General features: G+C 43.5%; 1 protein-coding gene across 6 annotated transcripts in view; it reads right to left on the reverse strand.

The window, feature by feature from the left end:
* LOC148278705 (uncharacterized) overlaps positions 1-14,163 on the reverse strand; it is a 46,450-nt gene that overhangs the window by 7,518 nt on the left and 24,769 nt on the right. For 5 of the 6 annotated variants that reach the window (XM_088230989.1, XM_088230990.1, XM_088230985.1 and 2 more), the window contains exons 8-14: positions 13,672-13,799; positions 12,135-12,411; positions 10,683-11,512; positions 6,485-10,601; positions 5,521-5,668; positions 3,595-3,768; positions 1,076-1,191 (exon numbers count right to left, since the gene is read on the reverse strand). In XM_088230989.1, the coding sequence (XP_088087115.1) occupies positions 1,076-1,191; positions 3,595-3,768; positions 5,521-5,668; positions 6,485-10,601; positions 10,683-11,512; positions 12,135-12,411; positions 13,672-13,799 (5,790 nt within the window). The remainder of the gene's footprint in view (positions 1-1,075; positions 1,192-3,594; positions 3,769-5,520; positions 5,669-6,484; positions 10,602-10,682; positions 11,513-12,134; positions 12,412-13,671; positions 13,800-14,163) is intronic. The other variant, XM_088230988.1, reaches the window with a different exon arrangement.

A 14,163-nucleotide genomic window follows, 5' to 3' on the forward strand; every position in this document is an offset into this window, starting at 1 on the left:
GGTTCTGTCTCTAGTTAGATTGGTAATGATACTAAAAATAAAAAAATATATATATATTGTATGGATATACGTGTATATGGTTTCAGTGTGACAGGGGGTCACATCTGAAATCACAACTATCGGTATGATCAAGATGACATATGAAATTTTAAAAAATGGTTGCTTAGTTCTGCAGAACGCAGCGCTCTGCACTCCTGCTTTCTCCACTGCAGAAATAAGCGAAGTTTTTTTTTTTTTTTTTTTAAATTTTGAAACACTTCTAAATTATTCTTTTAAATATGCCTATATGTCTCTTGCTCATACTGATCATCGTAGTTTCGGATGTGACGAAGTTTACCACACGCTGCATGTGCTCTTTGTAACAGGAATTTCAAGATGTAGTTTGTTTGGCTTTATTTAAAAAGCAATTTTACTCTAACATGTACTTTTTATGAAATTTATTAATAATAAAAAAAAAATATATCAACTATGTTGGGAATCGAACCCGAGAGCTCTCGCACGGTAGGCAGATGCGCTGACCATTACACCACGAGGCTGACAAAAGATAATAAACAAAAAGAGCTATTCTTTAATTAATTAAATAAAAACGCAACACTTTTATATGTTAGGCGCAGAGGGAAGGACAATAGCGCGCATAGACAGAATCATTATTTTGCAAATTGCAGTATGTTTCCATCTTTTTTTTTTTTTTTTAAATTCTGAAAGTGATTTGGATAGCCAGAGTTCCGATAGTTGGAGTTCTACTATATTTGTAATGAACAATTTTGGAAAATAGGAATAACCTTGGGGTAGAGCAGAATTCCAACGTTGGATCTCTGATCTATATTTCCTGTCACTTTCACAACCTGACTTATTAAATCGCGTATTAAAACACATAATTTTTTTATTTCTATCTATCTCAGTTTGTTCCCCACTCCCGGAGAGGCTCAGCCCCCAGAGAAAGGGGCAGAGCGCGAGGTCCGAGCGTGGAGGTACCGTACTGTAGCACACTTATGACTCAAGCGTTTCCTAAGTGAATCAGAAACGGATCTAAGGAGCGTGCACGGCATAGGAGAAGCGGCGGGAGCGGCTTTACCTGGGAACCGAAGCTCTGTATGCTGGCACTATTGTGGCTCTGGTTCGGCTGCCCAAACTGGATGCCGTAGCTGGCCGACACATTCCCGGGCTGCTGGTAGAATCCCGTCTGGCCGCCTGGAAAAAAAATCAACAGTTAATTTATTTTTAACTCGAATCATTTTGAATATTTTATAAACAAGCTTTTTCAAGAAGTGTTTTTAATTTTTTTTTAAATTGTTTACAAATAGAATTTACATGTCCTGCAGCTACAGAGCGTATGAGAGTAAAAATCTAGACCCCATTTACAGTTTAATTTAGATAAAATATAAAGATTAACAACACTAAAAGTTTTGCAGCTGCGAAGCGCATGGACTAGAGTAATTCTAACAACATAAATTATATTATGTCATTTCTTTTGCCGTTAATTTAATTACAGTAAAACATCGTTTTTACGTTCCTCGATTTTAGGTTTTCCCGCTTTTTACACCGAAATGTTCAGGACCCATTTTTCTTCATACAAATATTTCCACAAATTAACGTTTTTTACATTTTTCATGACCCCGGTTTTACGCTTAAAAATTTTCGGAATTCATTTGTTGTGTCAGAAAAGCTAAAATTATTTCGTAATAAGATTCGTGTGCCACGCGAATGAAGAATAAAAACGGGTAAACAATGATGCTATAGAAAAAAGTTGTATGGTATAAATAAAATTTCCCAACATTTAGGGGAAAAAATAATTTGTTATTTTATGCAAATTCTATCTTGGTTTTTTAAAAATAATTTTGGCATGCTGTTTTTAGATCAAATAAAAAAACAGATTACATAATATTGTTTGAAAAAATATAAAAATATTTTTAGTGAAATCATTGAAAATAGGTAAAAAAAAAAATTGTCAATTTCCACTTATCACCGTTTTTGCAATTTTTCTGGAAGTATATGCAAAGTTTTTAGCAAATCAATTTTATTTTTATGCAATTCCTATTTTTTCCATACATTTTTCATTTCCTCACTTTAGCGTTTTCCTCAGTTTTACACTTTTTTTCTTGCTCCCTTGAAAATCGTAAAAAGGGGGTTCTACTGTATTTTACATTGCTTTTTTTCACAAACTGTGTACTTTCAATTACTGTTTTATCACTATTAATATCATGTCATCAAATTTTGATTTACCTGTTATTTTCATAAATAATCAATGTTTCAATGAATGGCACATAATTTAATGTATTTGCCTAAATAAAGTATTATAGATACATTGTTTTTCATTCAATATTCGACATTACTTTTTATACTAAAGTCCGGGGAGGAATTAGGGAGCGGGCTGGGCGGTTAGAACAAAAAAAACATTGAAGTCCCACAGTATTTTGTTGGTCCATATTTTAAAGTCCAATAAATTGTGTTTTACTTGAAGAGATACATTTGAAACAGTTTTGCAACAAATTTGACTTCCAGCATTTCAGTTTTAAGGTACAGATATTATAGCTCTATGTTTTTATATCGGGACAAGAGACAGGAGATAAGACAACCTTTCTATTGTCTGGGACTAGTTTACTATTTATGGATAGTGGTTGGAAAGGAAAGATTTTTTTCATATAGTTGATTATTCAGTGGTGAATGGTGATATCATTTACAGGTAACCTATAAAAAAAATATCATATATTTGTACCTACATAGAAGATACATAATAAAATGCAAGTAATATATCTGTAAATTTCTCTGTGGTTCTGTGTGATACAACAACTCTCATCCATGAAATCAACTCAAACGACGTAACTTCGTGATATATTATATTATCCATTACTTTAATACATAACTTTCTCTGTGGTTCTGTGTGATACAACAACTCTCATCCATGAAATCAACTCAAACGACGTAACTTCGTGATATATTATATTATCCATTACTTTAATACATTAGCACAAAAATTAAAAATAGCACTATGAATTCAGTCGATATTAGGTATTCAATTGAAATGTCAACTGGTCAAATTGTTCTAGAAATTAAAAGTGCTAAAAATGGCCGCGTCGAGCGCCATATGTCCTGCAATATGACGCATGAAAACAATGTTTGAAATACTGTTTTCTAAATCAAGAATCTTCAAATAATTTGTGTAATCCGCAAGTTTAATCTAGGAGAAAAAACCCGCACAGGGGTTAAGACATCAAAATATAGTATACTTATTTGTATGAAAAAATAAGCTGGAATAATCAGCTAGTTTCTTGGCTCACCGCAGGCGCTGGGCACGCTTTATTAATATTAATATTAATATTGGGATAAAATTACCAACGGTGGAAATAATTTAAAATGAAAAAAAAGGATTAATTTATTTATCTGTAAATAAAGTTACAGTAAAACATTATTATGGTTAGTCAAATATAATGGTAAGCTGCGTATAATCGCTTCTATACACCGTTTTCCCCTGTGATCTTTGCCCGGCTAGCAATCCATACCATGTAGGTAATCCTATGAGCATCTACATGCGTAAGCAGGGCTAGCACACCCATGTGTTACAATAATCGATGAACTCTCTCCCGACGCACTCACCCGTGTTCTGCGAGTAGTAGTTGGTGGGGGGCGGCGGCGCGGCGGGCGCCTGCGGCGCGGCGCGCACCAGCGAGGGCGGGGGCAGGGCGGCGGCGTACGGCGGCGGCGCGGCCGCGTCGTGCGGACTGCCGTACCCCAGGTACTGCTGCGTCTGGTACGTGCTGCCCTTTGTTCCTGGTGCATTCGCTATTAGTTAGTCATAAATATAAATATGTGCATGTTACATTTTGTATCCATTTCCCTATCTGAACCCGGTGGTGCATAGGGCATTCCGTTGGTGAACCGAATGCGGCGTATTTCGATCATCTGTTAGATCAGTCCTTTACTTCAGGAGCCAGTCCGGGGGAAAATGAGAAGTTCAGTGGATTTTTGTTTTTTTTTTTATTTGTCTATAAACCATCAAACTATGTTTTAAAAAAACACTTTTTGTAATTTTGAAATTATTCCACACGTGATATCACAAGTTCTCGTTGGAGAGTTCCGCTTATTGGTGAGTCGGCTTCCCGGAAACCGGAAATCTATAACAACACTATTATCGGTTTATCCAAGTGAACTTGTGACGTAGTTAATTTTTAATTGAACTTTTTTGAAAATTGAACTCCTCATTATAGCACGTTGTTACGTGTTGTGATAGATTTCCACGTTTAGTGTATTTTGACGGCTACAGGATATACTTTTAAATGGCACCTGTCACCATAACCTACCGATGACAAGTCGTGATGTCACGTAAAAACTTAAGATACATAAAAATATTTTTGGCAATCGGGTTTCGTCTAGTTTGAGATTGTGGCATTTAAGTGGAGCCTTGAAAACATGATTTTCTTGCCTCATAATATGGTTTTCCTCAGATCAATTTACACTAGGAAGGATCCATTGGATAATTTAACCATGAATAATCATTGGCAACGAGGAATAGGTAGTCAGTATGTGTAATATTAAATGTTCAGAGTAATAATTTCCTAGTGTTCAAAATATTTGGCTTGGTTTTTAGTTTAACAAATGTGTAATGGACGGTTTCGGTTAACGCTCGCAATTCTCAACCCGGGTACCCTATGGCCCACCGTATTCCTGTAATCTGTAGATAAGTTCGTGGTCAATACTTAAGTTTTGAGATATGGCAATATGGTGTGAATGTGTCAAATCTGACATTGTCATCGTAAAGTTTGCCATTTTTAATGGTAAACATAGTTAGAACGTTTTGTCATACGAGTGATATTTGTGATTCAACAATGTTTGATTATGTCCAAATGCTTGCAGACTGGCTGGATTTCCAATTCAACAATGTTTGATTATAATTACTACCTGGTAAAAGAAGAAGTATAAAAATTAAAAATTGTTTTCAGGCGTTGCCTAGTAGGTGATTTGGTTCAGCCGGATGAATCTCACCCACGTGATAAAGGTTTCAGCTCTTTTACTTCACAAAAGTCAACAGATGGAAGAGTTGAGGAAATGTGGATGTTCAAACATAGGCAGAATGGTGAATGTTACACAGTGTGTAAAGTGGCCACTTAAACCAGCCAATGACAGGTCATAAGCCCTGTAAATGCCTAGACTTCCATATTCCCTTCTCAAAAATTTTTCCCTCTCTGTTGAAATAAATTTAGATATTTGTGATGTTTACAGGTACTTGAAAAATTAATTTTGTTAAAAAATAAAACTAAATCGTAAACATTTTCGTGCGAAGATTTTCTATGACTTTCGACGTAGATTATTCGAGTATTTGGTAAGATAACTAACTGATTCAAGTCTCATCTGTGAATGTGAGCGCTTGAAAATATGCCGCCGCGTACGGGTGCCAGCAAACGTACTCTATCTATGCTTAGCAGTGAAAGAGCTAATAATATGCACTTTCCATTATGCTGTATCCCAACTCAACACTGGGCTCTTGGCCTCATAGAGTTAGGGAAGAATAAATAAAGATTATACCTATGGCCCCGATCTGCTGCGTGGAGGGCTTCACGCTGGCGGACATGAGGGAGTTGGTGGAGCTGGAGATGAGCACCGTGCTGGGATTGGTTCCGAGTTGGCCCGACTGCCCGAAGGCGGCGCTGCCGGCCGCTTGGAACAGATCTTGCTGCAAAATAACAACAACACAAATTACTATCGATTCGTTACATTAGCAAGATGAACTAGAAAGATATTGAAAGGAGGGCGAGCGATGGGTGAACGGTGCACTGATATCAATATTGAATCGCAGGAGGCGAAATTAGCAGTTCACAGTGATGGAAATGCGATCTCTCAGGCAAATGAGTGGTATGATTGGTGCACAAATTTCGGGGTCTGCGTATCGTGTGAGGCCGAGACAAGCGTCGGTTTGGACGTGTAGAGCGAATGGACAGCAAAAGAATGGCTAAAAGGATTTACGAAGTGATTATCGATAGATGCTAAAACTGAGGAAGACAGTTGAACAGTTGAAGAAGGACATGTCAAAAGTCGGAATAATCGTCATGCAAGGACTGTATGCAAAATCAGAGTGATGTGGCATTCTATCCTCTCTTGTCTATGCCTACAGAGAAACAGCATGATTATTTGTTTGTAAAAAATATTTCTTAAATTTTATAATTACTATGACTGCCCCCCGCATGAGATGTATCAATTATATCCCAACACCAATTTACGGAGTCATAACTGGAAGCTCTATCTTCCCCAATTCCACCTCAATCCCAAGATAAACTTCCTTTCCAGCGGGGTAGTGTCAGACTGGAATAAATTTCCAAGCCTAATTGTTAATTCCATTTTAGTCAACCAGTGCAAAAACCGTTTGGATGCTTTTTTGAAGGAAGAACTCGGACAAACAGCGGTACACGAGATATAGGCGGACCTATAACCAATAGTAATAAAAATAATTAATTTGCTAGTTAAAATATTTAAAGAAATGATTATTACTCACCATTCTATACTGGCCCTGCAGCCCCTGAAACATGTCCTGCTGGTAGTTGTAGGGGGCCGAGCCCGCCCCGTAGGGCCCGCCCGGGAAGCCCCCGTATTGGCTGCGGCTCTGGTCGATCTGGAAGGCGTTGTACAGCCCCCCCTGCGACGGCATCTGCTGCGACGAGTTGAGCAGCTGCTGCGAGGAGTTGAACACCACGGTGGGCGGCGACGGGATGGCGGAGATGCTCCCGTACTGGCTGGGCTGGTAGTTCAGGTGGTTGTACGCGTGCTGCATGGGCGGCGGCGACAGACCCATGACCCCGCCCATGGCCTGGGACATGTTCTGCCCGATGAGCGTCGCCTGCATGTTCTGCAGGGCACTCTGCGTCATGCCCTGGCTTACGGAATGCAGAGCCTGCTGCGTCGGTTTCACCTTGCACACGTTGGTCGTCTGGCTGTTGACGTTGTTTCCGCCGGGGGAGAAACCCTGCGACTGTACGTCGACGGAGGTCTGGTGGTCTTCGAAGCTCGCGGCGAACTGACCGCCGGAGCCGGCGCTCATGTGCGCGTGCTGCGACATCGCGTGCGGGGAGCCCAGCTGCTGCGATAGGTTGTGCTGGTTGGCGAGAGTGTGCTGCGAGTTCATGTGGTGAGCCGACATGCTGTGCTGGGAGGACAGACTGTGCGGGGAAGACAGACTGTGCGGGGAAGACACGGACATGTGCTGGGTTGCGAGATTGTGCTGGTTCATGTTGGATTCGTCTTGGTTCGTGTGCTCGATTACAGTCGGCATGGAGGTATCCCAAACTTTTTTCACGCTGGCGATTTTCATATTGAGCTCTTGATCGGTCGCTGTGGATATGGTGTTCTGGGAGGGGGAGCTCATCGCGTGGATGGATCGCGGCAGCACTAGGCTTTTTGCCGCCTTATCCTCCGTTAGTTGGCTCAATTCAGAATCGAAAGCAAAATCGAGCTTCATATCGGAGGAATCTTCCGAATTTTTCGATACAAACGAAATGGGTAGTTGAAGAGAGGCGTCCTGCACGGGTCGGGAGTTGTCCCCCGAGATTAAATCAGATATGAACGGAACAGCTTGCGGCGTGTCGGTACTAAAGGCGAGTATTTGACTTTCGAGATCAGATCCTTGGTTGTTCAACGGCACCATAGTCTTGGGCGTAACGCACTGTTGAAGTTTAGTCGGGGCGCCGTTAGTAGTGGGAGATTGCTGCTGTCCGACGGGAGAAGACACAAATTTCTGCTTCAGGGCTTCGGGTGCGGACTTGTAATTAGTGTTCTCGAAGATGATGGTCTGAACGGGCGTCGTGGTTCCGTCCAGTATACTGGACTTGTCGATGTTGACCAGACTGCCGGGCGCCTTCTGTTCGATGGCGATGGAGTTGTTGGGGGTGCTACGCTGGCTAGACTGGGCGGAGTGGTTCTCAGTTATGCCGATGTCGTTGGATTCCATATTACCGATAGCGGCGTTCATTACGATTTGTTCATTATCTACGTTCCCTCGGAGCGCCTGGTTGATGGGTTTATCCCAGGCGCTGATGGTAGACGGCGGGATAGGATTCAGTTCGGAGTTAGGGCCGGGAGGATTGAATCCTTGGCCTATCTGCTTCTGAATACGATTGTGTTCCCTTTGCTTCGCCAGACGAGGCGGCAGGACAATTTGCCGCTGGCGATCAAACTGAGAGGGCTTGTTGGAATTCTGCGGTGGTCCCATCTGGCGCTCGGCGGAAGTGTGCTGCGGACCGTTGACCTTCGCAGTATTCGGGGGACCGGAGCTGACTCTTCCGCTGCCGCTGCCGCCGGACTTCTCGCTAGAGCTTCTAGTCGAGGAATTATTTCTTTGACCCTCCGAAGGTTTGCCCTGTTGGGGCTTCTGAGATCTGTTCTGTTGAAGGGTGTCCTCTTTCGGAGGCTGTCCTCTCGAGTCTTTAACGTTTTTCTTACTTCTAACTTCCTGGAATCCATCGTCGAGGGTCTCGTGTTCTTCGGGTGCGTCCTTATCGGATTTCTTAATGTCCTTGTTGGACTTGGAGGTTGAAATTTTCAGATCGTTCATGGCATTCGCTACAGCGTTTGTGTCGTTATACTTGACGTCCTCCACTCTATTGACCCCGGTGGTGGATGAACCGAACGGCACGATGTCTTTCTTGTTGGATTGATTGTTTCTAGTGATACTTCCAGCGGAATTCTGCCGGTTGGTGGAAGTGTTGGCATTGCGATTCTGGGGTTGCATATTGGGTTTCTTGTCAACATTAACGGACTTGGCATTCGCTTGCTGATCTCCCTGCTTATTGTTCTGTTGCTTGTTTCCTGGTTTGGATTGCTTGGTTCCGCCTTCCGAGTGCTCCGAGGTAGTCTCCCAAGCCTCTTCCTCTCCACTGCCGCCAGTTCGGTTCCTGCTTTTCCCATTCTTGTCTTGCATCCGCGGAGGGACACCTCGTCTCTCTCTGCCGATGATGCCGGCGCTGAGAGCTTGCTGCTTGAGCTTATTTTTCTCGTCCGAGCTGAGGTTGTCAGCCTTGGAAGGATCATTATCTGACGCGTCCGCAGACTGAGGATGACCGAAGGGGCTTTTGGAGCTAGGGGGCCCGGGACCGTAGCCCATGTGGACGGAACCCCGTCCCCTGAAGCTCCCTCGTCCCCGACGAGACGGTTCACCTCTCGGAGCGAAGGCTTCCCGTCCCTCTCCTCTGCTATCGTGTCTTTTCCTCTGGCCACCACCGGAAGACTCATTAGGAAATGGTCGACCTTCGTTCTGATTGGAGTTTTGGTTCCCTACGCTCCTGTTCCTTTCATCCTTTTCGGACTTCTTCATCTGTCCCTTGGGGCTCCTGGCGCTCCTCTCCTTGTCTCTTTTCTGTTCGGGATGATGGTGAGCCTCGTCACCGCTGACCTCGGACTCGCTGTACATGGAGTCCCTGTTCGACCTGCCACGACCCGGGCCCCGCCTGCGGGAGTCCCCTCGGTGGCTTTGCCAGTTGTTTCCTCCCCTGTACACCACCAAGCCTCTCCGGCTTCCGCCCGAGTCCAGCCGGTTTCTGCTTCCCATGGAAGACTTCTTTTCAGATCCCGAACTGCTCAGCTTTCGTTCCGCCCTTTCTTTCCCGGATTCTTGATACTTAGAATCATTGCTCCTATCCACATCCTTATCGTCAGACTTATTGGAATCATTTATTTGATTTTTAATACTTTCATTGGCAATAGTACTAGGACTAACGGAGTCCGCCCAAGCCTTCGGACTGCTCTCGGTCCTGGCTGGGGCCTGACTGGGGTTACTATCAGCTGCCTTGGGAGCGGTCTGCTCGCTCTCCCCTTTCTCCTGCGAGGACTGCATGTCGGACTTCTGTAGATTAGAGGGCGACTTCTTAATGTGTTGCTGCTTGCCGTAGTTGCCCCGTTTACTTTCATCCGAGTCAGACTTATAATCTTTCGGGGAGCGGTGGTCTCTGTAACCACCGCCATAATTAGAATCGTTCTTAGCGGGTTCAGTCTTTTCCGTAAAATGAGATTTCTCCGGGAAGCCCGACTTACTATTCTTGGCATAAGAATCCTTGTCGTAGCTCTCGTAGGGGGCGTCTGCCCACGAGCCGGTGTACTCCTTCTCCGAGAACACTTCGGGCTTGAAGGCGTCCCGCGCTGATTCTCGCGAGTGCCGGGAGTTCCGCGAGTCGGGCCTCTCGGGCTGCTTGTTGGAGTCTTGTCGCTCGTCTCGCCGATCGTACTTCTCGACTGATTTCCTCTCGTAGGAATCAGATTTCCGATCGTTGAACTCTTGCGTGTTACTTTTTCGATCGAATCCGTCAGACTGCTTATCGCCGACATTTTTAGGGTCGTAACTGTCCGAAGACTTGCGATCGTAGTCGCTCTTTCTAGCTCCGTCGCTAAACTCCTTTTGAGATTCCCGGGAACTCTGCCTGTCGATGTCTCGGTTATAGTTCCTGGACTGCTTATCGCCGTAGTCCTTGTCGGGAGCTCTCCAGTCGTAGGAGCCCTCCCGATTACCGTCCCTCTGCTGCCCGTGGTCATTGTATTCAGCGTGCTTCTTCTCGTCGAAGCTACTGTTTCCTCGTCTCTCGTGGTCCTTTTCCCAACGGTAATCTTCTCCTCTGTCATCGTAGTCCCTGGAGGAAGAAATACAATTTAAAATGTGAAAGGGACAAATCGACGAGACAAAAATAAAAGGAAATTTCAAAAACAATTACCTATTAGACTGATGCCTTCCGCCGCTGGATGCGGACAGCTTCCTGGTCGGATGTCTTCCCCCCTGAGTCCCCTCGTCGGGCGTGTGCCTCTCCCTCCTCCTGTCGTCCCCCTTCTCCACGTCCTTGGCGGCGATCTCGGAGTCGGTGCGTATCCGCCGAAGCCCCTTCCCTTCCCCGTCGCCCCTCTTGCGCCCGTCGGAGTTGTTCCCTTCTCGCTGAGGCCCTCCTTGGATGGGCTTCATGTTGGGAAACGCCCAGCGAGGATCGTACTGCTGGGAGAATGGGACGGCGCTCTTATTGTTATCCTGATCATTCCTGTGTTTGGATTCCTGGTTGAAGGAGCCGCTGCTGTTGGAGCGATTGAAATCCGCTCTTTCAGAGTTGTTGAAGTTCATTCTGTCCTGCTCTCTATGCTGCTGTTGTTGCTGTTGCTGCTGTTGCTGCTGTTGTTGCTGTTGTTGTCCACCCCCCCTGCCCTGCTGCTTGGCAAATCTGGGTGGGAGATTGGAATTGAAGTACTTGTTGAAGCCGGGGCCGTCCCGCTCGGCGCGCCCGCCCTCCCAGTCGCGGTCCCGCTCCTCGCGGTAGAACTCGCGGTCGCGCGGGTAGTCGCGGTCCCTGCGGTCGCGCTCCTTCTGGTCGCGGAAGTTGCGGAAGTCGGCGGGCGGCGCCGCCTCGGGCCCGTTCCTCACGCTGTCCCGGGAGGCGGACCGGTCTAGCGGAGGCCCGTGGGAGGGGGGTCTCTCGGCCTCCCTCTTCTCCGCTTCTCGTTTCTCGGGCTCCTTGCCGCGCTCCCACTCGACAGTCGGGGCAGCATTTTGGGGAACCTGCTGATAATTAAACAAAATATTCAACTCTCTATCTTGATCATTCGATACATGATGGCAAGATGATCAGTCTTACGCTACTATTCCAGTCCAGAGATTTAAATATCGATAAAACCTGCTCTTTAAAATGTCTACCGGGGATCGAACCTGGGACCTAGAGCATTGTAGGCATAAGCTCTAATCAACTGCGGGAAGATTAATCTACGCTTGATTTCACTTCTCAGGACACTAATACGCATTGTAAATGTTTAATTTATCCAATCAGATCGAGTATAGCTTCAGATGTGTATCAGACGGCAATTCCTATCAAAGAATGAGGATCATCATATTGGATACATTAATAATGATAATAATTAATCACAATTTAACCATTACATTTAATCGCATTTCGAGAGTGTGTCAGAATAACAATGTTCTAATACCTATTCATCAAAATTGCTTTTGGCGAAAAAAAAATGGGAGAAAATATGGGAATACATTTGTATGCAGAAAAGCGAGACTGTGTTTCCTCTTACATAACCTCGAAGAAGACAATATGTTGGCAAAACTAATTTTATTTTAATTTGATGAATACTTTTCCAGAGTTAGATCTTCAAATGTTAACAAAACCATTATTTGAACACACCTGCGGGGCTTGGCTTTCCTCCGCCAGCGCCGCCTCCTGCAGCTGCTGCTGGTAGCGCCGCTCCTCCTGCAGCTTGCGCTGGCGGGCGCGCTCCACGGCCGCCGCCACCTCGCTCGAGTGCTGGCGCTGGCGCAGGGCCCAGACCTCCTCCTCTTCCAGCCCGCGGGACGCCGGAGGGGGGGGCGCGGGCGCGGGCGCGGCCGCTGCCGGGGCGGCGGCCGGCGGTGGCGCCGCGCCCTCCTTGGGCTTCTCCTCGTCGGAGAAGGCCAGCTTTTGGCTGGAGACAACGTTCAAATGTTACTCTAAGCTTTTATTATTTCACCAGCTTACGCCTTTAACTAAGCATAAAAAAATACAGTAGAATCCCCGTTTTATGTTTTTCAAGGGAGCAATAAAAAAAGTTTAAAACTGAGGAAAACGCTTAAAAAGAGGAAAAGAAAAATGAGGAAAAGAAAAATGTATGGAAAAAATAGGAATTACATAAAAATAAAATTAATTTGCTTCACTATAGTGTACATACACTTCCAGAAAAGTTGTAAAAGCGGTGATAATTGGGGATTGTAATTATTTTTTCGCCTATTTTCAATTTCACAAAAAAAAAATATATTTTGTATTTTTTCAAACATTATTATGAAATCTATTTTTTTATTTGATTTAAAAACAGCCTGTTAAAATTTTTTTATGTGTAAATAAAAAATAACAAAAATAAAATTACTATGAATCTGCATAAAATAACGTACAATATTTTTTCCTTTAAATGTTGGGAAATTTTATTTATATGGTATAACTTTTTTTTCTATGGCATCACTAAAAACAAGTGTCATATAGATCGCTGCAAAATTGTTTCACACTTTGATGACAACTTTTTAAACAATCTTTTTTATAACATTAAATATTTCAATTGTTATGTTTTAAACATCGCAATTTATTGATATTAAATGTTATTGTCCCTGAACATTTGTTAACCGCGTATCATGATTTGTACAAGTCAATATGACGTTTTTGTTCAAATGAAAACTGAAACTAATCCTAAAGGAAGACACTTAAACAAAAAGGTCAATTACACCGCACCTGCTTTGAATTTAGGTTAAGACAATAATTTATCCTATATAAGTTGTTTTTATTCTTCATTTGCGTGGCGCACGCGGTGGCGCGCGGCACCATTATTACGACGTAATTTTGACTTTTTTGACACAACATTTCGGTGTAAAAAACGGGAAAATGTAAAATTGAGGAATGTAAAAACGAGGTTTTACTTTACCATTATTTAGAGTAAAAAAAGCAATAATTAAAAACTAACAGCTCATAGGCCCTATATATTCCTTATTCCAAATTAATTGCAGTATCACAGATATCAAATTCGGGACCTCGGACACGAAATGAAATGTAGATGGACTGAAATAGCACTTGGAACATGGAAAGTTCTAGTGTTTTGGATTCCATCGTTGCTCTGGCATTCTTATTTAACATATCGGCCAAGGGGGCCGTATGGGGCTTTCTGAAGGAATGCTACAGTAGGTAATGGGCAGATTCGTACTTGTAGTCTATGTCATCGTGGGTCGCCCACCCGGCGTCCTTGGCTATGTCATCCATGCTCGTGAGCTCCTCCTCCCTGATGATGGGGCGCTGTACGAGCTTGTCTATGGTGGGCACTTCGCGTACACGCTGCAACAAACATATTATTTAAATGTTTTTTTTGTTTAATATTCTGTTTAATTCCTATGCATACATAATATCAGATATATTCAAAATAATGAGGAAGTTCAGTGCTGCGAGATATTGGGTACAAAAATGTTTTCTCTTAAATTAATTTTATAGTCCTTAAAATATAGCTCGATTAGAATGACAGTTGTCAGCAAAAGTGACAAAATAAATTAGTAATTACATCTAAGGAGTGATTTATATTGACACAAGAAAAATCATTCGTATCTAGCGTGTTAAATAATATTTTTAATACAATGCTCGACATGTAAATGAACATAATTATATAAAATCAGCTTTAAAACTAAATAAAACTAAAATAAACCTA

This window comes from Micrasema longulum, unplaced genomic scaffold (genome assembly GCF_059751315.1).
Source record: "Micrasema longulum isolate JH-2025_06_02 unplaced genomic scaffold, ASM5975131v1 h1tg000838l, whole genome shotgun sequence".
NCBI lineage: Eukaryota > Metazoa > Arthropoda > Insecta > Trichoptera > Brachycentridae > Micrasema > Micrasema longulum.